We start from the raw sequence: 24,443 nt of genomic DNA, 5'->3' as shown, positions 1-24,443 counted from the left end.
CAGCTTGGAAAGGGCCAGCACCCAGCACTGCTTTCAGGATCTTGGCAGGTGGACTGGAGTCCATATCAAAGGAAAGGAAGCTGGATAGAGGATGTGCCTTAGTGTATGCCCAGAAGGCTGGAGTTTAAGGCAATGACCGGCTTCTGTTCCAGACCCAACAAATCTAAGAGCCCATGCGATCCAAGGTTTGGGTCTGTTACAGCTACGGTGACCAGATGTCCCGATTTTATAGGGACAGTCCCGATATTCTGGGCTTTTTCTTATAGATGCCTATTACCCCCCACCCCATCCCGATTTTTCACACTTGCTATCTGGTTACCCTAGTTACAACCGCCTTGGTCTGCCATGGTGTGCTCAGCTAGGGCTTGAAAAAACTTTATATGTTATCATTTTCTAACATTTTTACTACAAATGAGCAGACGAAACAGGAAGCTGTTAAACCATAAGCCTATTCCTCTAGCTTATTAAATGAACAGTAACCAAATCAGTGTTTTAATTAGCTGCCATTTCACAAAGCTATCCCATAAATTATTAATTAACATATTTGTTCAAGGATTTGGCACTGTATCTAATATCTGATCTGATCTATCAGATTGCCATAGTTAATGTTGCTTTTATTAAAAATGATTCTGGTAACATTCTTACTGCTGGAAGATATTTACATTTACTGAAAACATTCAAATTTACAGACTAAATATTCAAAGTTTAGGAAGCTGGATCTCTGTCTCTGATTTTGGTGTATGCAAATAAAAAAAATATGTACCGCTAAGCTTCTAATTTGAAATATTGTCTCTAATACCACATTTTCCCTCCAAAAACAAAACAAAAAAAACCCCCTCTTTACTTTGTCTTCTGGTGCTCCTATTGCACGTACAAGTTCTGCTTGCCTGAGTAGTTCACTTTACCTAAATGGAACTACTTGTATGAGTCAGGTGAGCAGATGGTTCTGAATATCCTACAGTGCACAATATTATGCATTCCTTCTAAATGTACTAAAGTTTTTGTATGTTGTATTCTGAATTTCAGGGAAAGGAGTGTTTCTTACACTAGGCTAGGATCTTACAACTGTCTCCGTGTGGGGAGAACCTCACTCAAATCAATTATGGCTTGCATGAAGCCATTTGCAGGATTAGGGCCTTAGCAAGGGGAATGTTTGTGAGCTTTATGGTTCTTCCTACCCCAGTGATACTCGTGGAAAACAAGAATAATGCAATCCTAAATATATAGCATAGAACAGAGGTGGGCAAACTACAGCCCGTGGGCCACATCCAGACTCTCCTGCCTGGCCCTTGAGCTCCTGGTGGGGGAAGCTAGCCCTGGCCCCTCCCCTGCTGTCCTCCCTCCCCCGCAGCCCCAGCTCACTGCAAGGCCAGCACTTTGGCCTGCCGCTCCTGTTCTTTGATAAATATTAAGAGAAGGAGGAAGAACAGGTAGCTGGAGGACATGCAGCTGGGGGTCCAGTTATGCTGCAAGCCAGGATCCGTTTGAGACTCCACTGCAGTCCAGTCAGACCTAGCAGTTGAGCACAGGTGAACTTGATGCAGGGGAAGGAAGTTTGAGCTAAGTGTATATGAGCAGTTCACATTACAATAATGGTGTTCCCAACTTAATAGGATGCAGCTATTGACATTTTGTTAATTTGTACTAGAAAAGATAGCAGTACAACAGAGGTAAAGTTATCTGCATTCTATTTCCCTGTAGATTTAGGTGAGGGGGGAGGGATATGGAGCAGTTCATTTATGTACACAAGGATGCCCCTTGAATCCTGAAAGATCTTTGAAACATTTGTGTTCTTGGCAGTCCTTTCACAAAGGTTCCTAGGATTGGCAGTCTTATTATAATATAAAGATATACTTATCTCCTAGAACTGGAAGGGACCTTGAAAGGTCATTGAGTCCAGCCCCCTGCCTTCACTAGCAGGACCAAGTACTGATTTTGCCCCAGATCCCTAAGGGCCCCCCTCAAGGATTGAGCTCAGAACCCTAGGTTTAGCAGGCCAATGCTCAAACCACTGAGGTATCCCTCCCCCCACCTCTGTGGTAGGATGCTTTCCCACACCAGTCAGCGATAACTTTGGAAAACACCATTGCAATAAACAGGCTAGCAGAATATGAGTCTGGGCAGCTTTGTAACACTCAGAAGTGAGACATCCGCTAAAATCACCACTGCTTGTGGAAAATAGTGTGCATAATCAATGCCATTGCTCTATACTCATAGTTTCATGCAGTTGAACAATTCTTTCCTCATTTCCTTCATCCCTAGTGGGCCATACTTACCATGGCTGGTACTGTGAATGGTGCCATGCGAAGCGTCAATAAGCATGTCTTGTTAATAAGCCTAAAACTTTAGGGGAGCAAGGAAAGGGAGTCCTGAATCTTAATTTTCACTTTTCATTGTGACTATACTGATAATGGTACCTCTCTGTGTTTTGTCTGTAGCTGCTACTGTAGTGGCCTTGAGGGGTTCCCCCTCCACATCTCCTGGAATGCCTGAACCAGATAAGGAGGGGAAAGAAGAGGTCTTGAGTTGACACATTGAGCAAGATCCTACAAGCCAGTGCTTCATCAGACCATGAGCAGAGGGCCTGGAGGTTGAATATTGCAGACTATATGGTGAAGGAAAGAGTGGACATGAGAGAGTTCCAACAGGAAAAGGAGAGGGAGATTCACCAGGACATAATGGGGCTTTTCCAGCAGCAAACACAGATGCTGCAGACTCTTGTGGACCTACAGGTTCAACAATCACGGGTTTGCTCCCCATTTGCAATCCCTGGATAACTCAATTTTAGCACCTCCCTTAATCCCCCTCAGTATTCTGTGTGGCATCAGGGGTTGCGTCCCTCTCACTCCATACTGGGAGACAGTTAGGACAACCACAGTTTCACACATATTGACCAGTGAGAGCCATGCTTGCTGTAGGGGTGTCCCCAAAATGGATATTTCCCCTTGTTAAGTTCTGTTCCATGTGCTACAGAATGCCGGATGGTACTGAAAGCACCCATTTACACATTATTGTACAGCACTGGTTGGCAACCTTTCAGAAGTGGTGTACCGAGTCTTCATTTATATACTCTAATATAAGGTTTTGCGTGCCAGTAATACATTTTAACTTTTTAGGAGAGTCTCTTTCTATAAGTCTATAATATATAACTAAACTATTGTTGTATGTAAAGTAAATAAGGTTTTTAAAATGTTTAAGAAGCTTCATTTAAAATTAAATTAAAATGCAGAGCCCCCCTGGACCTGTTAGCCCAAAAGAGTTTAACTATGGTCTACACAGATCAGAAGATGGGCTGTCTGCATATCCCACCTCCTCCCGCATCTATCATCGGGTGATTTATTAAGACAGAGGCAGAATAAGATGTAACACACAAATATTTATTATGTCACTAGTCAGTAAACTAGACAAGGAATGCTTCAGACAATAAACAACATAAGCAAGACAAACTCGGTTGTTAACAGTTACCAAAGCGTGAAGCTCAGAACCCTTAAACCTCCTTAACCTATGGATGTAAAACAGAGGAAAACCACAATGGGTATTACAGTACCATATCCTGAAGACAGGGACACAATGAGAAAAACTCAGGATACCAACAGGAATAGTGAAAATCAGGGGTGCTGGACACCAAACAGAAACTCAGCAACTGGGTATTCTTCTTCCTCTGAGCAGGTCTTCTCCCTCTTGGGTAGATCTCCCTCAGGTAGGTCTTCAGTGCTTGCCCACGCAGTCTCTGCTTGACCTCGTAGTCCAGTGCAAGTATGCGCTCACTAATGATGTGTAGCAGTTGAGTGGGAGTATGTTAATAGAGACCAAGAATCTAAAGTCCTATGAGTCCTGGTCTCTCTGGGGCTCCTGGCAGCTAGCTGAACTGTGTGGGACACTGGCTGCCACTCAGATGGACAGCCCTGAGTGACAGGTGTGCCACTGACTAAATAACCTGCAGTAGCTAGGCAGATTATGGCTGTCACATGACTAACTGCCTTGACCTTTCCTCTCCTTGATTTGAAAAAGGCTGAAAGGGCACTAAATCATCTGAGGAGAAGGGTGTCCAAGATGGAAGCTTAGCTGTCCTTTTACAAATCCAAGATGGACATTACATAAACCAGGTCAGAAACAGATTTTAACCAACAGACTGGTGGCCAGGACCCGGGCAGTGTGAGTGCCACTGAAAATCAGCTTGGTGCCGCCTTTGGCACACGTGCCATAGGTTGCCTCCCCTTGTTGTACAGTATGACAACTAATAAGATCAGTGACAGTGTAATAATCCTAAATGTACAGTGAGCACCACAAAATGAATAGGTGCATTGACAGTGATATATTCATAGATGTACACCAAGCGCCACACAATTCCTAATAGCCCTCAAAACTGCAGGGCCAGGTAGATCACAGTCCACCGTCACACGTTACTGTGGCTTGCTGTTAAAGTGCTCCTTCAAAGCCTCCCTGAGGCTTTGTACTGAGCTTTTCTAATAGCCCTTGTGTCAGGCTGTTTGAACTCAGCAGATAGCTGCATCACCTGCGCCCCTCTCCCCTTAGCTTCACAAGGTTCTGTGCTGGACACAACAGGTAGCTATAACCACTGGGATATTTTTTTCACTGATATCCAGTCTTAAGAGTAAACAGTACCAACATCCTTTCATTCTACCAAAAGTACATTCAACTGTCATTCTGCCCCTGCTGAGCTGGTCGTTGAATCTTTCTTTGATGCTGTTGTGGCAAGTATATGACTTTATGAGCCAGGGAAGCAAGGGTAGACTTGGTCCACCAGGATCACTACTATCATTTCAACATTGCCAATGGTAATCCACTGGTTGGAAAAGGAAGTCCTGGCTTGCAGCTTTCTGAGCATTCCTATGTTCTTAAAGATGCAAGCATCCTGCACCTTCGCTGACCAGCCAACACTGACATGAGTGAAGCATTGCCGGTGACACACCAGTGCTCGCATAATCATAGAAAAGTAACCCTTTTTGTTGACATTCTCTGTGGCAGGCTGGTCCAGTGCCAAAATAGGGATATGTGTGCTGCCTGTTGCTGCACTGCAGTTCAGGAAGCACGTTGCTGCAACTCTATCCACTATGTCCTGCATTGCCAAGAGTCACAGTGCTGCATAACAGGAGACTTTTAATGGCCCCCACAGTGGATTTTCCACTTCCAGAATGTTTTCCCACTGACCAGAATCAATCCAAAATTACAAGTTTCCACAGTGCAGTCACCACTCAATTCTCTATTGTCAATGCAGCTCTCATTCTGGTGTCCCTGAGCTGGAGGGCTGGGGTGAGTTTGGCATATAGATCCAGGATTGTGGCCTTGGAGGTTGTGCATCTGAAAGTTTTGCAGTCACTCCTTGTCAGCCAAAACCTGCATTACAATGCAATCCCATCAGTCTGTGCTCGTTTCTGAGGCCCAGAAGCAGCACTCCATGATCTGCAGCTGCTCTGTGAATGCTACCAACAACCTTGAATTGGTTTTCACTACATAACACAGCAATGCTGGAGGATCATGCATCCTGTGCTTGCAGTGCTCATGATAATAGTTCAAAGCTGTGAGTTTCGGTCAGAGATGGTGGACAACAAGCAGGGTCACATGGATGTGTGAGATTTTTTTTTAAAAATTATTGGATATGGATGATGTTATGGGATGGAGAAAGTTTCTTGCTAGGAAGTTAACCTCTTGCTCCCAGTCCCCCTTGCACATTTATGACCCACCATGCATTGCCAAAATATCCTAAAAGACAATGTGTTGGACACAGATGAGTTGCACACTGGGATACCTATCCATGGTGCATTGCACTGTGCATCGACAAAAGCACCCCTGGTGAGTACGCACACCATCAACATGGGGAGCCAAGTATGCATGCACACAAGCAATAAACTGTTGTGGCCAATATAACATGCAGCAGCAAAAGTTTGTAGTGTAGACATGACCTCAGTATCACGTCAGGAGCCTTGAATCCATTTCACTCATGAAGTGAGAATACACACTATGCAGATTGATTAGGTTTAGAGAACAGCTAGCGAGAGCCCAGATATAGGCTGAAGCTGCAAAATTCAGGACTGAATCCAAACTTCTCCAAAGTTAGGGCTGGTTGGGATCTAGCTCATAGCCTGAGCCAGCCATGAAACTCTGATTCAGACACTGACTTCTCCAAAATTCAGGGCTATACCGATCTGGAGTTTAGACTTGGCTGCAGCTTTACAATTAACCATACACATACACACACAGTCACGTATTTTATTTATATAATGACATTATGAATTAACTGCATCCTGATGGACTAAACTGAGCTTTTGGGGGAAGTGCTGTGCCAGTTTTGTTGCTGGAATCCATTGGTTTCACCAGCTGGCACAAATTCCATGGATATAAATTCTGTCCGAGTGCTGCATTATTCAATCAGCTCCAGTAGGGCTAGACGTTATCTTTAATCTCTGCAATGCTGTAGAATATCCATGTTGATGTTAGTTTCACTGTAAAATTTGCTTTTATTTGAACTGCAAATTTTCACTGATTATACCTACATATTAATCACATAGATTCAGATGATCACGTTAGGAAAGAATTAGGGGAAATGAAAGCTGGATAAGGCCCACGCATCTCCCCTAGGGACTCCATTTGTAGTCTAATTTCCCATTCCAAGTTAAATTAATTTTAGAGTCTCAGTTTGGTTTTAGGTTATTTACAGTCCAGTTCTGGCACCCTTACTCAGAGTAAGGGGTACCTTACTTTGCAAGGAGTCCCACTCATTTTTAGTACGACTACTTGCAAAGTAAGTTACAACTCAATGGGAGTTAAGGTGCCAGAATGAGGAGCATCTAATTATTAGCAGCTCTCCTTACAGAACACACACAATGTGGGGAGATTGTAAGATTGGGGAATTCCTGCAGTGATCACGTGAAAAACATCTATTAAAGCAGTCTGATGATATACATTAAAAAAAAACACCTTTCAGAGCTGTACAGCTGCAGGACACAACCCATTTATCAAAAAAGCAATCCAGGAAGGGTGGGCCTCTGCACATTTTGTACAGAGCACTTTTGATCTTAACAAAAACAGACCTAAGGGTTTTAAGGGAAGGTCTGGGATTCCTATTTATGTTGGACCGTTCTTATCAATCTGGTATTCACAACTCTATCAAGTGCTTTGCAATTGCAAACCAGTCTGTGTCTACAAGCATGCTAGATTGTGTCTGGCCATGTTTGGGTGTGCAAAGAGAAGAGAGAGGCCACAAGGAACCACTTTGCCCCTCTGCCTACCCCTAGGTGCTAGCCTCATGAAATGGCTTGGAGGGAGGGAAGATGGAAACATGAGGTGGAGGCCATTAGAGCTCTCAGATTGGGTCAGCATAGAAAATGTACGATGCAGCTTTCCAAAGAGTGGCAGAGCAGTTTTATAGTTACATTTTCTTTTTAATTACATGTTTTTCTCTTCTCTGTTGCTGTGTGAAAGACCCACACTAACAGTGGGGGGAAACTGACTATGTATGGGAAACAGTGATAACTATACACAAAATTGTGTCAAATAAAAAAAGAGCACAAAATGAAAAACACTTTTTTCTTCTGATCTCTTACAGTTAGAGTAATCTTAGATGTCATGTGCAGCAACAAGAACTAAACATATTTCAAACATAACTGTGATGTTTAAGGTGCTGGTATTTTAATTTAATTGTATTTTTCTTATGTCACATATAGAACTTTTGATTATACAGTGTGAAACTAAAGTTGCTCAAAATGTGAAAAATCAGGTCTTTAAAAAAAACAAACACCACTGCTACTATGCCAAAAAACACACAAAATTATTTTAAAATATGAAAAAATAAAACTTGTGCAAAGCTATAACATTTGTGTTATTTGTATTTTGCTGACTGTCACAGTTACCAGTTTAACTACGCCTGTGACTCCTCCTGGCCTCGTTGAGTGCACCCCCAATCCAGGTCTCAGGACTTGGGCTATCATGGCTCTTGGGATGAAATCATGGGATTCTCCTGTTCTCAAAACAGGCTTTGAGTTGCAGTCCCTGGCGTATCAACCATGATTACTTCGGCAAGTCTGACTTGGGCTCTGACCCTGCCATTGTGTTCCCTCAGGGAGCAATGACAGTTGTAATCAGAGACTAGACAGCTTTCTTAAAGGAAAGTATTATTTATTTAGAATCAAAGTATTTAAAAGAAAACATCTTAAAAAACAAGGAAGCAGTCTACACACTTGCCTGTGTTTCCCTTAGGCTTACCATTTCCTGGATCTAGGAAGATCCAATTTCTTTCACACTGCTCTGCAGACCCTCTCTCTCTGTCAGTTAGCCTGTCTTTCTGACAATCATCTCTGTCTCTGTCTCTGTCTCTGTCTCTCTCACACACACACTCACTCTCTCTCTCTCTCTCTCCTGTCTTCTCCTGAAAAAGGCTTTTTAACTGTTTAATGTCATTTTGATCTCTACTTCCCAGCCTGACAAAACAGCTGTGTAATTTCAAGCTGGATCCTAGTGCCATCGTCTTGTAATTGCCACCTCAAGTGTTTGGTCAGAGGTTACTTATCTGGGGAGCCATTGTGTTGCCTTCCTTTTTCTTCTTCCCACAACCCCCTATTAAACTAGCTGAGTGCTTTCCTTCAGAAAAATCTTATAATCTATACACTCTATATAATACCCTCCCTTCACTGACCAGGGAACAATTCATTAAATGGTTACAAGTATTCTTGCATTATTACATAGCATCTCCACATCTGTCACACAGACAAATCAATCTTTCTTTCACAACATTTCTATTAAGCAATAAAAAAGTTCAAGTTTCTGCAATATGGAAGCCCAAGCTGATCTAGAGAAATTAATTTTATAACGCGATCGAAAGATTCAGGAAACAAAACTCCACCCAGCTAATTAAAGCTTTTCATTTTTGTTTTATTAAGCACAAGGAAAGGGAAGCATGGAAGTGGCCAGAGAGAAGAGCTCACAGAAGTGAGTCAGCCTGCCACACGCTGCTAATCCATATCAAAAAGCATTTTTAATCCCTTCCAATGTAGCAATGCAAGCAATTTTTAGCCTTGAGAGTGGTTTGAGCCTCAGATATGCTCAGTGGAATCTCTTGAAAGTCAAGCACTGTCACCTGATTTCCATGTCTGATAATCAAGCTAGGAAGCACAAAATAGGAGGTATAGTATCTTTGTTTACCAGTTTGTCGGACGGACTATTAAAAAATGTCCTAGAGTTACTCTTTGACCTCTGCAGCTGTGGAGCCCAGCAGATCTGCAGAGGCTCTCTTTGTAAAGATCTTTCTAAAGAGCTAATAAAGACACTGTTGAGTCATTTAAAAGTTTAATCTTAAACAATGTAGCTGCATCTATATTGGATCCTAAAAATGTAAGGACCGGATATTTAGCTGGTGTAAATTGGTGTAGCCCCACTAGTCACTGGAGCTCAGCCTATTAATACCTATTGAGAATCTGTCTTAACTTTATTTTAAAATGATGACCTTACCTAAAACTGCTATAATAACCACCATTGTCACTATGAAGAGAGGGTGCATTGAGGGGTGAAGAACTGCCGTATTCTGGACACACACCCCAGCAGCTCTGCAGCAACACTTTTTTTTTTCAGAACAGTGTGCATCCTGCTAACATAATTGCTTTCAGAATTGTTGTTCATCCTGCTCACATCACTCTCAGATAAAAATGATCAGGTGAGTCAAAAAGGCCAATAGGGCATTCAGTCAACTGCTGAAAATCTAAGCAAACAAATCTGTGGCAAGATCAATCGAAATCTGTGTCTACAATGCTTGCGCTCTATCTGGTTTGTGGTGCAGAATACATGGTGCTTACAGAGGCACTGATGCAGCACATCAATGGGAAGAATTCAGTAGCAGATGCTTCAAGAGATTTATGCATGTCCTAGTATAGAAATTAGAGGACACACTAAACAAATTCTCCCAGCTCTATGATTAGCAATAAACCAAATCACATGGCTCAGTCGCGGTCATACATTTCATGTGCAGAGGAGCAGAACACCAACTGTCACTGGGGAGGAAAAATACACTGCAAAGGACAAACAGTAATTTAGAGTCAGAGTTTCAGCAACACAGCGAAGGGCAACATTTGCTATTTTTGCTCATCCCCAATCCTGAGGCTAGTGAGCAGTGGTCCAGTCTTCTGGGGCAATTTAGAGAAGTCTAAAGGTTGTCTGCTTTAAATTGCATTGGTTGCTAATGGCCCCATGGGACATTCCAGCAGCTAGGAATTGCCAGGATTGTAAAGATCAGCCATGTCCCTCGTGCTGGCAGCTGGGAGGAAAGGTGATATAGGAGATGCTACAGAGATTCTACCCAACCCAAGGATCTGTCTGCTTTGGCCCAGGAGGAATGGCACAAAGCAGACTTAATATAATGGAGAACTGGGGCCACGAAGTCTAGAGATGGAAAAGATCGAGTAGGTTATCTGTTAGTTCTTTCTGCCAGTGCAGAGATTAAACAGCTTCCAAGATGAGCTTTCAAAGCCTTCTTCAACTTTGGCCATCCTCAACAATTACTTAAGTTAAGATTTAAATAATAGGTGCTCATCTTGGTACAGAAAATATCTGGGTTTCCTATGAGTATGGCTGGAAATATTTGAAAATATAAACTAATTTATAGTTAGTTAGGGGAGAGGGATAGCTCAGTGGTTTGAGCATTGGCCTGCTAAACCCAGTGTTGTGAGTTTAATCCCTGAGGGGGCCGCTTAGGGATCTGGGGCAAAATCAGTACTTGGTCCTGCTAGTGAAGGCAGGGGGCTGGACTCAATGACCCATCAGGGTCCCTTCCAGTTCTATGAGATAGGCTTATATTTAATTTAATCTTGCCATTGATTCTTATTCTTCAGACTATTTTGAAATCAATTTTACAGAGCAGGGGTGGCCAAACTGTGGCTACAAAGCCACACACAGCTCTTTTACAGTTCAAGTGTGGCACTTGGAGCCCCGCATGTCCCCGGAGAGCTCAGGACCTCTGCCTTGCAGCAACATGGTGAGACAGGGGCTTCTCCCCAGCAGGGAGCAGGGCTGAAACCCCAAACCCCAGCAAGCTGCCTCCTGAGGTCCAGAAACCCCAACTCCCAGCAGGTGTGCCCTGGGACTCGAACTTCTGAAGATTGTTGTATGTGGCATGGCAGGTCAGTAAGTTTGGCCACCCCTGTTACAGGGCATTTCAAAAAGCAGTAAATGGCAGTTGGTAAAAACTGCTGGATCAAGAATGCAGATGTACAGCATGGGCCTGATTTGCCTTTAAACCAAGACCATACCACTTTGGCGGTATAAATGTAAAGGACTTCAGTGTAAATGAGCATCAGGCCCTACGTATTGAGTTAGACTTATGTATCCGGTACCCTTCATTACATTGCAAAATAAATTATACACATGTATAACAAGGAGTTTGACTTATAAGAAAGTCAGTGATATGAAAGAAGGCAAAAGATTAATATTACTATTTAACCCTTGCTTTGCTGAGTTAACTATATAAAAACATAACGTGGTCACAGGCTGGGCCTGAGTCTACATTGCATTACACCAGTTTTATGCTGCTGGAAATCCATTCACTTCAACAGAATTACACTAGCATAAAAATGGTGTAATAGCTGAGAATCAGACCTATGGACTTCAAATATTTTGCAGTCCACTTGACTGAAATGTAAATTTTCTATGGAAATGTCCCATTAAATATCACAAACAGTTGTATCTTTAAAATAAGTAATTTTCATTTTATTCTTATTTAAGAATTAACTCTATTGCCTCCAAAACTTTCTTGTATTGGATGAGATGTTATGCCAAGAATCTTCTCATACTGCCCTTGAAAAGTTCTGGAAGGGAAATCAGCCAGAGGAAAGAGAATTTTTTTCTCACAGCCCTTCCAAAAACCCTTGAAGTCATCAGAAGCAGGATCCTGCCTTCCACAGTGAAAAAGTTCTGACAGATATAAACAGACCTTTAAAATGTGATGTGCACAAATGTAAGGAGAGCACCAAAATTCATTTTCACACTTGACCAAAATAGGATTCAAACTTGTCCCTGCCTCGGCCAATGTACAAGGCCACTGCAAACAGTGCAGGGGAAAGTTTAGATATAAACAGAAAAAGGTAATAATTGGCATGATAAATACACTCTATTTTTTCTATTTCTATTTGGTTTTACAACACCTACCTTTTATAAAAACTAAGTTTGGGTCCTAAACTGACTTGACAGGGGCTGACCCATTACAACAAACTAACACAATGAAAATTTTTCAATAAATTATAACAATATTAACTGAACTGTGAATCAGAGTCCTCTATTGCACTTTACTAATTCACAAATTGCATTCTATATTGCAAACCTGATATACTATTAAACTTTAGATGATGCTTGTGCAAAGTATTTTACTTCATTGTATAATACAGAACAAGTGGCGATAATGCTGGGAATTGAATAGGTATATCAAACTCCCACTAAAAAAATCCCTACTCAGAGTAGCAGTACTGTAGTTGCAGATAGAATTAATCCAACATGGAAATCTGCAGCAAGGGAACTCCACATGTAGCTGTGGCAGAGCCTTTGATATATTCATCTGACACAGTAGTCTTTGTGAACTGGTCAATTTGTGCGCGGGTGTGGGAATGGTCCCCCCCCATCAATTGTCTTTTTTCACTACAGTAGCTTTTCCATCTCCAACTAATATGACTGCATTGCATATTATGTGCTTTCACCTAATTGGTCAGTGAGGAATCATAAACCAATCCACACAGGCTGATCTGGTGAGGCAAGCCCCTTTCCTTGTGTATTTTATTCTCCTTGTGTTCTGCCGTCCCTTATCATCTCCTCCCTCTTGTGTTTATTTGAGAGAGTTTTTATTTATGAATCAATCACTTCCTTTTTAATCACCTCCCCTCTGCCTCACGCGAACCTGCTTCTAGCCACAAAAGCTCCTGACAGACTGAGCCCTGCTGTTTGCACCCGCGAAAGACCCAGGGGAGGTGGGGCGGGGGAAGATGTTAAAAGCAGCAGCGCGTAGAGCCATTGCTGCGCGGAGCGCGCCGCCGGGCCGGCAGCTAGGCGGATGAATGGGACGGGGCTGGCCACAGCAAGGCGCTGCTGCCCCCTTTCCCTGGGAGGAGCGTCAAGCCGCGGGCGTGGAGAGCGCAGAAGAGGGGAGGGCAGGATTTGAACGAAGGGCGGTGACACCGCACAAAAGATTTCTATAGGCTTAAGTGAGGTTACAGCAAAGGCAAGGGGGGGGGGGGAGCAGTGGGCGAAGCAGCCTCCCTTAGAGCCATGCAGCGTCTGGCTGGCAGATCCGCAGCAGCCGCCTCTTCCCAGTAGTTTGTTGTAGGGCCCGGGCAGAGGAATCGGAGGAGAGAAGGCGGCCGAAGGGCTGTTCCCCCCTCCCTGGAAGTTGGTGATTCAGCCAGAAAAATGGCAGGAGGCGAGCGAGGCCCAGCGGGTCGCAGCATCTGCCGCGGCTGCAGCCCGGAGCCACCACCCTTGTTGGCGGGGAGAGTCTAAGTTCGTGCCGCGGCAGCAAGAGGCCACTGAGGAGCCGGACGAAGTCGGATCGGATGCGCCCACGTCCGGAGGGCCCGCAGCGAGGAGGGGATGGAGCCAGGCGGCCGGGAGCGAGCTCGGGGCGGCTGGATGCATGAGCAAGGAAGGAAGGCGTGAGGCAGCCACACAGGGAAGGGGAGAGGATCCCTCCCTCGCTGCCGGATCCGGTGGCGCTTTTGCTCTCTCCCCCCCCTCCCGCCCGTTGCACCGAGCTGGGGTGTGTGCAAACAGTTCGCGATCCCAGCAGCGCAAACACTAAGTCTGTGCCCAGCTCCTCCAGGGCTTGTGCAGCGCGACCGGGCCACACCCTCGGCTGTGCTTCCTGATGCCAGGAGATGCGGGTCTCCCGCCGCCTGCGACTGACTTCTCGGGGACATGTAAAGGAAGAGCACATGGTTCGCAGTCGCCTCCTTTCGGACCAGTGGGATTTTTTTTTGAAGGAGTTAAACGGTAATAAGTTGGATGTTTCTTTTCTAATTCATGTCAACTGGTTTGCATCCGTAATTTATTCACCTTGAAGAGGGAACTTTGCAAAATCCAGCTGCCGGAAAGCAAACCAACCACCACGGCACAGATCAGCGTGCGAAATAAATAAAAAGCATAGATCATGCGGGGAAGGGACACGGTGGCTCCCCCAGAGCAGCACCCCGCCGCTGGCCCGGAGGTCTAGCCAGTGTATTGCAAAGGGGAGAGGCCGGGGCTTGATCAAGTGCGGAAGATTTTGCTTTCCACCCACCCACTCCCAGCAGCCCCAGCCCCGGCGCCCAGAGGCTTTTTTTTTACTCGCGGAGATTAATGGAATGATGGTGCGGGAAAGGCAGAGAGATCCTGCCGGGCTCAGTCGGGACTGCTCGGGCGGCGGGAGAGGCGGTGGCAGTGGGGTCGCAAGAGGCATGCGAGTGCCCCCCCGGCGCGATGGCTAGCGGTGGCTCTGGCAAGTCCACTAGCGAGGTGTCCAGCAGCGCCGTCCCCAGCAGCAGCTCGCTGCAGAGGAAGAAACTCGTCTCCATCTGCGACCACTGCAAGATCAAGATGCAACTGGTGGCGGATCTGCTCCTGCTGTCCAGCGAGACCAGGCCGGTGAACACCGAGAGCCTCTCGGTCTTCGGGGAGTCCTTCGAGAAGTGCAGGGACACGATCATTGCTAGGACCAAGGGGCTCTCTATCCTGACCCACGATGTCCAGAGCCAGCTCAATATGGGGCGCTTCGGGGAAGTGGGGGACAGCCTGGTCGATATGGGGAACCTGGTGGTCTCCCTCACTGAGTGCTCTGCCCATGCTGCCTACCTGGCTGCCGTGGAGACCCCAGGGGCTCAGCCTGCTCTGCCCGGCTTGGTGGATCGCTACAAGGTGACCAGATGCAGGCACGAGGTGGAGCATGGCTGTGGGATCTTAAAAAACACCCCTTTGCCAGACATGAGCCCTCAGCTCCTGCTGGAGGTTTCCCAGAATATGTCCAAGAACTTGAAATTCCTGACAGATGCTTGTGTCTTGGCCAGTGAGAAATCCAAGGATAGGTTTGCCAAGGAGCAGTTCAAACTCAGTGTCAAGTGCATGAGCACCAGCGCCTCTGCCCTCCTGGCATGTGTCAAGGAGGTCAAGACTTCACCCAGTGAGCTGACCAGGAACCGGTGCGTCTTGTTCAGTGGACCCTTGGTGCAATCTGTCCATGCTCTGGTGGGCTTTGCCACTGAGCCCCAGTTTTTGGGTAAAGCTGCCACCATTAATCCAGAGGGCAAAGCTGTGCAAACTGCCATTCTAGGAGGGGCCATGAGCGTGGTATCTGCTTGCGTGCTCCTGACCCAATGCCTCAGGGATATAGCCCAACACCCAGAAAGTAGCACCAAAATGACAGATTACAGGGAAAGGTTGAGGAACTCGGCTTGCGCCGTCTCTGAAGGTTGCAACCTGCTATCTCAGGCACTAAGAGAAAGATCTTCACCCAGGACTTTACCGCCAGTGAACTCCAATTCTGTGAATTAACCTCCACCCCCGTTTAGATCTCAGTCATTGCTAAAGGAAAATAATATCCCACCTCCCCAAGCCCTGGTTTTGTATACCAAAGAATTTGCTTAGATGAGCCCAATCCTTGATTTTATGTGGTGAGGGAACACAGCAGCAACATACTTTAAACTATATATACACAAGAAGAGGTGGACAACATAATTAGTGGCCAGTTTAGGCATTTTTGTAATTGAGTAATTATTCACAAATATATTTTCCATCAATCAATAAGGTCTATATACAAACAAAAGGTAATCAAGAGTTTTATACCTGAGGAGGTGGGGAATCTAAAAAGCTTTAATCGCGCTGGGTGCGGTTTTTAAAGTTTGTCTTGTCTTCCAAAATTTCCCTTCTAAATTCCACTGTTCAGTTGTGCAGGAAAAAAGAAGTTACCTCAGTTTTCATGTATAAAAACAAACCAACACCACCTAGATGATGGATGTAGCTACTTTCGGGAGTGGGGAGGAGAATGGGGGATCTAATTTCTTTTGAATCAAGTGTTAGATTAGAGAAGTGCATTTGGTGTGCAGGAGTGGAGATTGTGATTATGTTTTCCATGTGTTGATTTCCAAACTGGGGGAAAAGCTACTGTGAGTGTTTAAACAAACAAAAAATTACACTATAACTAAAATGATTTTTAATTTTTTTTCCAATGTCAGTTTTTATCTTGCATGTACTGGAGTATTTATTTCATCTATTAAAATGTTATGTTTCTCAGATGTCTTTCTGTGAATCTCTTAAAATCTGAATAATTGAACAGCTAGGCCTGTTTGCATTGTATGTCACTTTCCCCAGGGAGTGTGAGGTACAAATGCAGCTCTAATTTAGACAGAGCAGCATGCAGACTTGAATTCAATTTATTTTATTCTAACAAATACTTTTCTTCCCATTTTCCCCACTCCTGTTCCTTCCTCTAAATTAGTCTATTTTTTTAAAAAGATGGACCGTACTATGTGTAGAGATCACAACTTGTAAAGAAGTGGTTGTTGGTTCTGGGCGGCACAGGGAGGATTTGCAAATCTATATTGTCAAGTTAAGTAACTTTCATATAGTCTTTGAGAAGTTTTACTGTGTATTTTAGCTTTTGTTGGTATTATGGATTCTAATATGTTAAGCCTGTGAGTTTTGGTAGGAAGACTTATTCTTGCAAACTTTTACCTGCAGATGAAGTCCCATTGGTTTCATTGGGCCTGCTTTTGTACATAGAGCTTTGCAGGATCAGGCCCTATGATCCCACAAAGACTTCCATTTGTAATTCTTTGACATAGGTCAAGTATAACAAGTTTGATAATGCAGGTACAATTAAAGGTTCGTTGAGTAAGAGACCTACCTAGGAAGGCCTGGTCCAGCAGTGGAAGTTAGACTTGGCATATAAACAGGACTTTAGAATTTTACAGGAATTGTCTAAAACTGTACCTAAAAAATATTACTACCACGTTTTGAACCACTGCCATAGGCTATTGTATTTGTTTAATAAGAAGTAAAGCTGATGTCTGCATTAGAATATAAACTGTCCTAGACTATTGAAGTGTCTTCCTATTACAGCAAGCCTGGTGGCAGATACAGTGCTTTTATTTTCCTAGCCTCAAACATAAGAAAAAGATCACTTGATTCACTAGGCCAGTGTTTCTCAAACTAGGGTCGTTGCTTGTGTAGGGAGAGCCCCTGGCGGGCCGGGCCTGTTTGTTTACCTGCCCTGTCCGCAGGTCCGGCCGATTGCGGCTCCCACTGGCCGCGGTTTGCTGCTGCAGGCCAATGGGGGCTTCTGGAGGCGGCGGCCAGCATGTCCCTCGGCCCGCGCCACTTCAAGCACCTCCCAGTGGCCTGAAGCAGCAAACCGCGTCCAGCAGGAGCCGTGATCGGTTGGACCTGCAGACAGGGCAGGTAAATAAACCGGCCCGGCGCGCCAGGGGCTTTCCCTACACAAGCGGCGACGACAGTTTGAGATACACTGCACTAGGCCCTAACAGTTTGAACGTTTTTTAAGATGAGATTATATGTATCTATTTGTACAGTATTTCATTGGCTTTGGAAGGATGTTTGCTAGTTTTTTCCTTACTGAAATTCAGTGGATCCTGAAATTAGGGTATTTTCCTCATTGAAACTAATTGGAGTTCAACAACCTCTGTGGCTAGGAATTTTATTTTTGGAGGCGCAGCCTTCAGTTTAATGCCTTTGTGTGTTCCTCACTAAGTTACTAATTTATTCTGTGTAATTTATGCAACACAGGTATAATGACTGCATGTGTATAACTCTAGTGTAAACCCTCTTAATGCAATCTGATCCAGTTTCTTCAAGCATAACTTCCTAACTTTGGCTCAGATAATCCTCTCCCACAGGAAGAGCCCACAGGAGGAAACTCCCTTGGAGGAAATCTACATGAGGATTCCCTCAGATTCCCCACATGCACATTCCCATCAGGATGGCAGGGTTTGTCTTCCTCAGGAATGCTTTTGGAGGCCGTTGGGAACCCACAGCAGGCCAGGGGCATCTACATGGAGTTGCTGTGCCACTGCACTGTCAGTGATTCCTACGGCCCCTCCTTCCTTGTCTTCATAGTAGCCTGTCTCCATTAAAACCAAGCTACCAGGGCCTCCCCCTGATTACAGCCGTCCTTTAGGACGGAAGGAGATGTTCAGTGGAAAAGATAAGTCTCAGCAAGTATTATCTTTTTTTGACTAACTTCCCTGGGGGGAGAGAGGGGATGAGGAGTGAGCGCCTTTTGTTTAGCACAGACCCTTGACCAAGTGAGAGGTGTCTGTAGGATCCGTGGGAGTGGTGCTGTCAAAGCAGCTACTGCCTTCACCTGCTTCTCCCTCCCCTGAGACATCTTTCGGAGGGTCCCCTCTGTGCATGTATCTAGGTGGTATCATCTAGCTCTAATTTATTTTAATTTGCTATGACCTAAATTTCCCAAACCTGCTTCCAGATATAAAAGCCAAGGATTCTGAAGGGCAGCTCTGTAGTGTGACTGACAGAAAAGTAATGTCCTCTTGTGTCTTTTGATGTGTGAACTTAATAATTATTGAAGTCATTACTGTATAATTAGACTCATTTTGATGCATTTATATGTTGTTAGTGAGGTTATATGAAACAGTAAAGTCTTATTACTTCTGAATATGAAAGGCAATGTATTATTAATCACAATAGTGTTGATTTTGTTGTGGTAAGATTTTTTTTATTTTTTTTTTTGGAGTGGTTTAGTATATTACTTTGGTTTTAACAATAATGCCACAGATTTCTCCCCACTCTCTGATGTACAGATGTAACTTACTTCAGAATTTAGGTTTTCTAGGTGTTCTGAAGTAAAATGTGCTGCTCTAGATTACTTTTCCTTGTGAGGCATGAATTATGTTCCACTGTTAAATAAAACCTGGGAATAAAGTCTGAGAAATACAGTTGTCAGGTTCATGATTTTCATTAGTGGAGATTAAAAAAAAATGTAATCAGTAACTTGGCAAAAATAATTTACCATAAATTTAAAAACTAATTATTTAAACATCTCTCAAAATACTTAAGGTAGGCCATGTGCTGATTTAGTTCCATAGCAGAACTTCCCCTGATGACAAAGGGAACTGCATGCCTATTGATTGAGTTCAGAGCATATCCCTGAAAATGTATTCACATACTTGGAATGTAAAAAAATTGGCGGGGGGGGGGGGGGAGACTTTTGATATGAACTGATACAGATTTTTTTTTGCACGGAATTAATGAGTAACCAAAAAAATGGCAGCTTTTCAGCTGGAAAAAGCATAATTTAATTACAAAGCAGTAGAATATTTAAAAAAAAAATTTTAGTCTCATGTTAATTTTTTTATAAACATGTATTGTGATAATTATCACGAAACAGTCAAGTCTGGTATAGGAGGAAGTATTCCAGCAATATATGTATGTTATTGATACACGTCGAATTTTCCAAGTCAGAGAAAATGAGTCATAGAAGGAAGTATTTCTATGTGTGTGTTTGTGGTGAGCGTGGTATTGTTTTTGTTTTTTCTCCTTCCACCTTTGTAGGTAGAGAGCCATTATAGAGGGTCTTTGATTATCACCTGGTTTTGTACTTCATACTTTAGGCCCCAGTTGTCCAAATACTTACTCGTATGTTTAGCCCTATGCAAGCAAGTAGTGCTTTTGATTTCATTGTCAAGTCAGGTGTGTGAGAGTTTTTGCTGGATCAGTGCCTTAATGTTGTTTGACAGCAGCAAACTTAATTTTTCAGGCAGCGTATGTCCCATTTGTAGCAGATCTATTCTACTAGTACACTGAGTAAAAGGGTTAACCCTTTTTTTTTTTTGAAGCTCACTGTGCAAGGAGCATCATGTCAGCCAAAAATAACACTATCGCCACCAAATAAGGATTCAATTTATTTTAAAAAACAGGGTTTTGTAACGGGAAAAAAGCGCTTTTGTATTGTCTGTAGGTTGATGGTTACCTTGTTTGTTTCTCCATTATAATGCAGTTTGACTAAATAAGTAACTGCAAGGGCTTAGAAGTTAAGAGCAATTTGCTTGTTGTTTTCAAAAAATGTAAAAACTGCAGGAGAACCTGTAAACTAGCCACAAAGTATAACTGAAAACTAAAAGTAAGTAAGGTTGACTATTTGAAGCTATCCTTGCTATTTGCAAAATTGGGGGGAGGGGGAAGGGAATGGGTCTTACCATCCCCTTCACTTTTTGCTACAGGAAATGATCAGAGGCAGAAAACCTGCTCTTAGCTAGACTTCTGTCAGAGGGAGAAGGGCTTGAGCCCTTATGGTGTCTGCAGCTCTGTAGTGTTAGGGGGTGTGCCTGATTAGAGAAGGGGTGGAGCCAAGAAAGAGGAAATGCTCCATAGGGGTAAAATCTCCTGTAAACCACCAGGAATTTCCCTATGCTAGCTAATGCTGGGACTGATCCAGTAAATGATACGGATGCCCTCTCCAAGCTGTCAGATTGCTCTCTCTATGGAAGGATTGGATTAGGTACATTCCGGCTGCTGTTGGGAGCTGTGCTGCCATAGGGAACAAGGGGCCTGTAGAGTAGCCATGGGGCATTTGTGGAATTTGCCTGAGGATCTCAGGATTTCCACAAGTTTGGAGGGCCACACCATTATGTGAGGGTGGCAAACACTGTTACCCTGACAGGACGATTTGTTAGAAATTGTAGTCTTTGCTAGCTTACCTTGGGTTCTCAGGGCTTTAGAAGTGGAAGGGTCTGAGTCTTAGTTTTCTTTAAAATTTTATGTTATCTTAGTGCCTGTGAAAAATGCCAGATTTACAGCTAGGAAGACAAAAGTCCTCTTCCCACAGAACAGTGATAGCAAAACCACAGACCTCCTAGATTGGTCTCTGGTCCATTCAGGTAAATCCTTGAGCTCACTGCTGAGAAGCCAGCAAAGATTCTCAGTGGTGACAAGGACATCTGTCTATCAGAAGTTGGACTGAGACTATCCATTCATTTGACATCTATAGTTTTGGGTAACTCCCACTCTGGGCCAAAAATCAAACTGGCCGCCTACTAAATGAATGGCTTTTTCTTCCATTATAGATCCCTTAAGACATCAGATTCCCCTAAGAAACTTCTATGATTTATTTGTAGGAAGTTGTTGACTCTGAATACATCGTGTAAAGAGTTATTCTATAAGATCTTTTTGAATTTGTATAAATTAGCCTAATAATCAGCATAACTATAAATGCTTTTGAAAGGCTTCCTATGGGCATTAAGGGCCTGATCTGTAGCCCACTGAAATCAATGTCAATTTATATTCTTAGTAATATAATGCTGTTTTTTACAAACTATGTTACAGTAACATCAAAAGTCTGGCTTATATTGCCAAGCTAGGAAATGTATGGACACAGATTCGGACTTTCATTAACAACATGCTGTAGTCTATCACACGATTGCAAAGTTCTCTCAGCAGTAAATGATTTTTACCGTACAATACACTTCATGGTACTATATTTAGACACAGTCAAGAATGGAGTGTCAGCATTAACTCAGAATTTCCTGGCTCTTTGGTGGTTTGCCAGACCCTTGATACTGTTCTAATTTAATTTTTATAATTTCTCTTTTATGTTAAAGGTTTCTCCTGGTGGTAAAAGTTGTGATTGCCGTACTGTATTGATAGCCTCACTTTTATGTAAATACCATTTAATATATTTTGAAATCCTGCTGGTTGCCAGATGCCGCTCTTTCGGTTTGTGCTGTTAAAACACTTTTGAAAGCTGAATATTTTGAAGGTTTTTTCCCAAGCTATCAAAAGTGATTATTACTAACAACTTGCTTAGTTTTAAATTGAATTAGTTTGAGGTGAAATGATTGAAAGCAAGGATATCTCAAAGTAGTTGGTTTTTTTCTGAGTTTTTGTTTATACACAAATATTTGATAGTTGTCTTTCAGGTATGTTTGTTTGGTAGGCAGGGAAACGGCACTTCCTAACACTGGTCTAGTCAATAAATATACAGAATCCTAAAAAGCACAGATCAGAGACAGTCCTGCAACAAGAGCCACATGACTGGACTTCTGTGCCCATACAGAGTTCCACTGAAATCAGTGAGACTCTGCACAGGGTCAGAGATTCCCCTTTGCAGATGCTGTTGCAGGATCAGGGCTTAAACTGGAAACTCCAATACAATCTGGACTGTAGTGGCTGCTGGTATTGTTCTAAATCAGGGGTCGGCAACCTCTGGCATGCAGCTCGCCAGGGTGCTTACCCTGGCGGGCAGGGTCAGTTTGTTTACCTGCCGCGTCGGCAGTTTTGGCCAATCGCAGCTCCCTCGGCGCTTCCCACTGCCCCCATTGGCCTGGGACAGCAAACCACAGCCAATGGGAGCCGCGATTGACCGAACCTGCCAACACGGCAGATAAACTGGCCCGGCCCGCCAGGGTGCTTACCCTGGCGAGCCGCGTGCCAGAGGTTGCCAACCCCTGCTCTAAATAATTCATAGGGTCTGGTACATTGGTATGATAAGCTACATATGCAGCTCCAGCATCACAAAACAGTCCTGAATTAGTTTAATTAGCCATATTGAATGATTTAGAACTGCCATGGCAGCTCCTATGTCTCCCATCTTTCTGACTCAAGGTTTGGGGTCTGGTCAGGATAAAGGAGGCCTAGCCTGGGCACTGCCGATCCCCAGGCGACAGAATCGCTCCTCGAGGCCATTTGTAGTCAGTGTAATTTACACTAGAGAACAAACCAGTGTCTAGACAGCCCTAAAATCAAGGGAATGGAAACCACCTTTACTTCCTACCCTTTCAAATGCTTATTTCTTGGCATAATCAGTCATTCAGGACCACAGGGTGCACTAGTGCAGTGGATCATCAGCAATAATGTCAGACCAATGTTAATTTGCCTGTGTTTAGCTTTTAGTGGATGGTACCTTTTTCTTTATTGTTAGCTTGGTTTTTGTTTGGTCAATATTCATTCATCAGGGGCTACTGATGGTTCCTAAAGCAGCAGAATCTGAGTGGGTCTGTTGAAAGGAGTTAGATGGCTATGGAGTGGATGTACTGTGGGACTCTGCCTCATATGCAGTGGAACTAAGATTTCCACATAACGTAGGGCTGGAAGGGACTTTGCAAGGCCATCTAGTCCATCCCCACATGCTGAGCCAGGACCATGTACACCAAGTCCATCCCTAAAAGTTGTTTAGAAGGTGCTAGGGACAGTTGTAAGAGGGTGACCACTGAATCTATTATTCTGTTGATCCGTTGGCCATGAATCATCTCACAGGTATTGCAGCAGGCATGTGGGTCTCTGGGATTGTGTTTGTAGAGCAGCTGTAGATGCATCGAGTAAAAACCTGCCATTTCCCATAAAGATTTTCTCAGTATCCTAGGATTTTAATTTATCCACATTACATGTGGACTCTCTTGAATTACTAGCCAATGTAACCTTAATGTGTCTGGGGCTCAGTTTTGCACTCTGAACATGCACCACTTAATTGCCTTTTAGAAGAGTTGCACAGAGCTGAGTGTGCAGGGTGGCAAGTTAAGATTACAATGGGAAGCTTAACGTTTGCATATCCTGCCTGTTGTGTGCTTGAATCTGTAACCTTGATGTTAAAATTGATCTCATTAAAAAATTTACCACAGAATGAACTTGACTTTACAATATTAGAGTCATAGTAGCAACTCCATAATTAGAACTGAATGTTTTAATTTTAGGCCATATTTTTGACCCCTTTCTGCTGGCTTAGGACACCTGTAAGAATGAAACTTCTCTTGCTATGTGCCTGGCCAAAAAACAAAACAAAACCCATGAGCCCTTTTTTATTTTTAAGTTGGAAGTTAATTGGAGAAATAATTCTGAATTATGGGACACAGAAAATTAGGGCTGTGTTTTTTTGATGTGCAAGTGACCTATTTTTTCTTACAGTTTTTTAAAAAAATTGGTTACTTTGTAAAATTGAAATTGGCCTTATGCAGAAGTCCTTAAAGAGAACTTGTGCCCTGGACCAGTATACTAAAATTACACATGGTCAATTAATGGTGGGAATTCTGTCAGGCACTCATACAGATAGGAATTGTAACTTCTTTAAGAAACCTGGTAAATAAATTAGGTGAACGCCATACTAGAGGTGCTTATCCTAACAGTCTATGCCTGTGGAACTTGTGACTTCTTGGGGTATGTCTACACTGCAGCTGGGAGTGAGCCTCCCAACCTGGCTAGACAGACACCTGCTAGCAGGGCTAGCGCACAAAAACAACAGAGTGGATGTTGCCTCACTGATGATGACACAGTTGAGCCACCCAAGCTCTGACCCAAGCTTGGGTGGTTAGACTGGCCCTCCATTTGCCTGAAGAGTGGCTCCAGAGGATTGGCCAGTGAAGTTTTGTGAAATCACGAAAATCGCATTTGAAATAACCCCGATTTACATTCTGCTGGCTATGTCCCTGGAGTCTGTAAGGCTAGCTCTGGTAATGAAAGAC

The 24,443-nt window shown here is 43.6% G+C and overlaps 1 protein-coding gene across 1 annotated transcript; it reads left to right on the top strand.

The window, feature by feature from the left end:
* The first annotated feature begins 13,136 nt into the window (after window positions 1-13,136).
* Window positions 13,137-16,248, top strand: TLNRD1 (talin rod domain containing 1). The gene has a single exon (XM_032771898.2). It carries the CDS (start codon window positions 14,443-14,445, stop codon window positions 15,508-15,510), a length of 1,068 nt encoding a protein of 355 aa, XP_032627789.1. The 5' UTR covers window positions 13,137-14,442; the 3' UTR covers window positions 15,511-16,248.
* The last annotated feature ends 8,195 nt before the right edge of the window (window positions 16,249-24,443 follow it).

The sequence above is a fragment of the Chelonoidis abingdonii genome, chromosome 9, assembly GCF_003597395.2.
Source record: "Chelonoidis abingdonii isolate Lonesome George chromosome 9, CheloAbing_2.0, whole genome shotgun sequence".
Taxonomy (NCBI): domain Eukaryota; kingdom Metazoa; phylum Chordata; order Testudines; family Testudinidae; genus Chelonoidis; species Chelonoidis abingdonii.
Note: the sequence above shows the minus strand (reverse complement) of the source record. Positions and strands in the feature narration are given on the sequence as shown.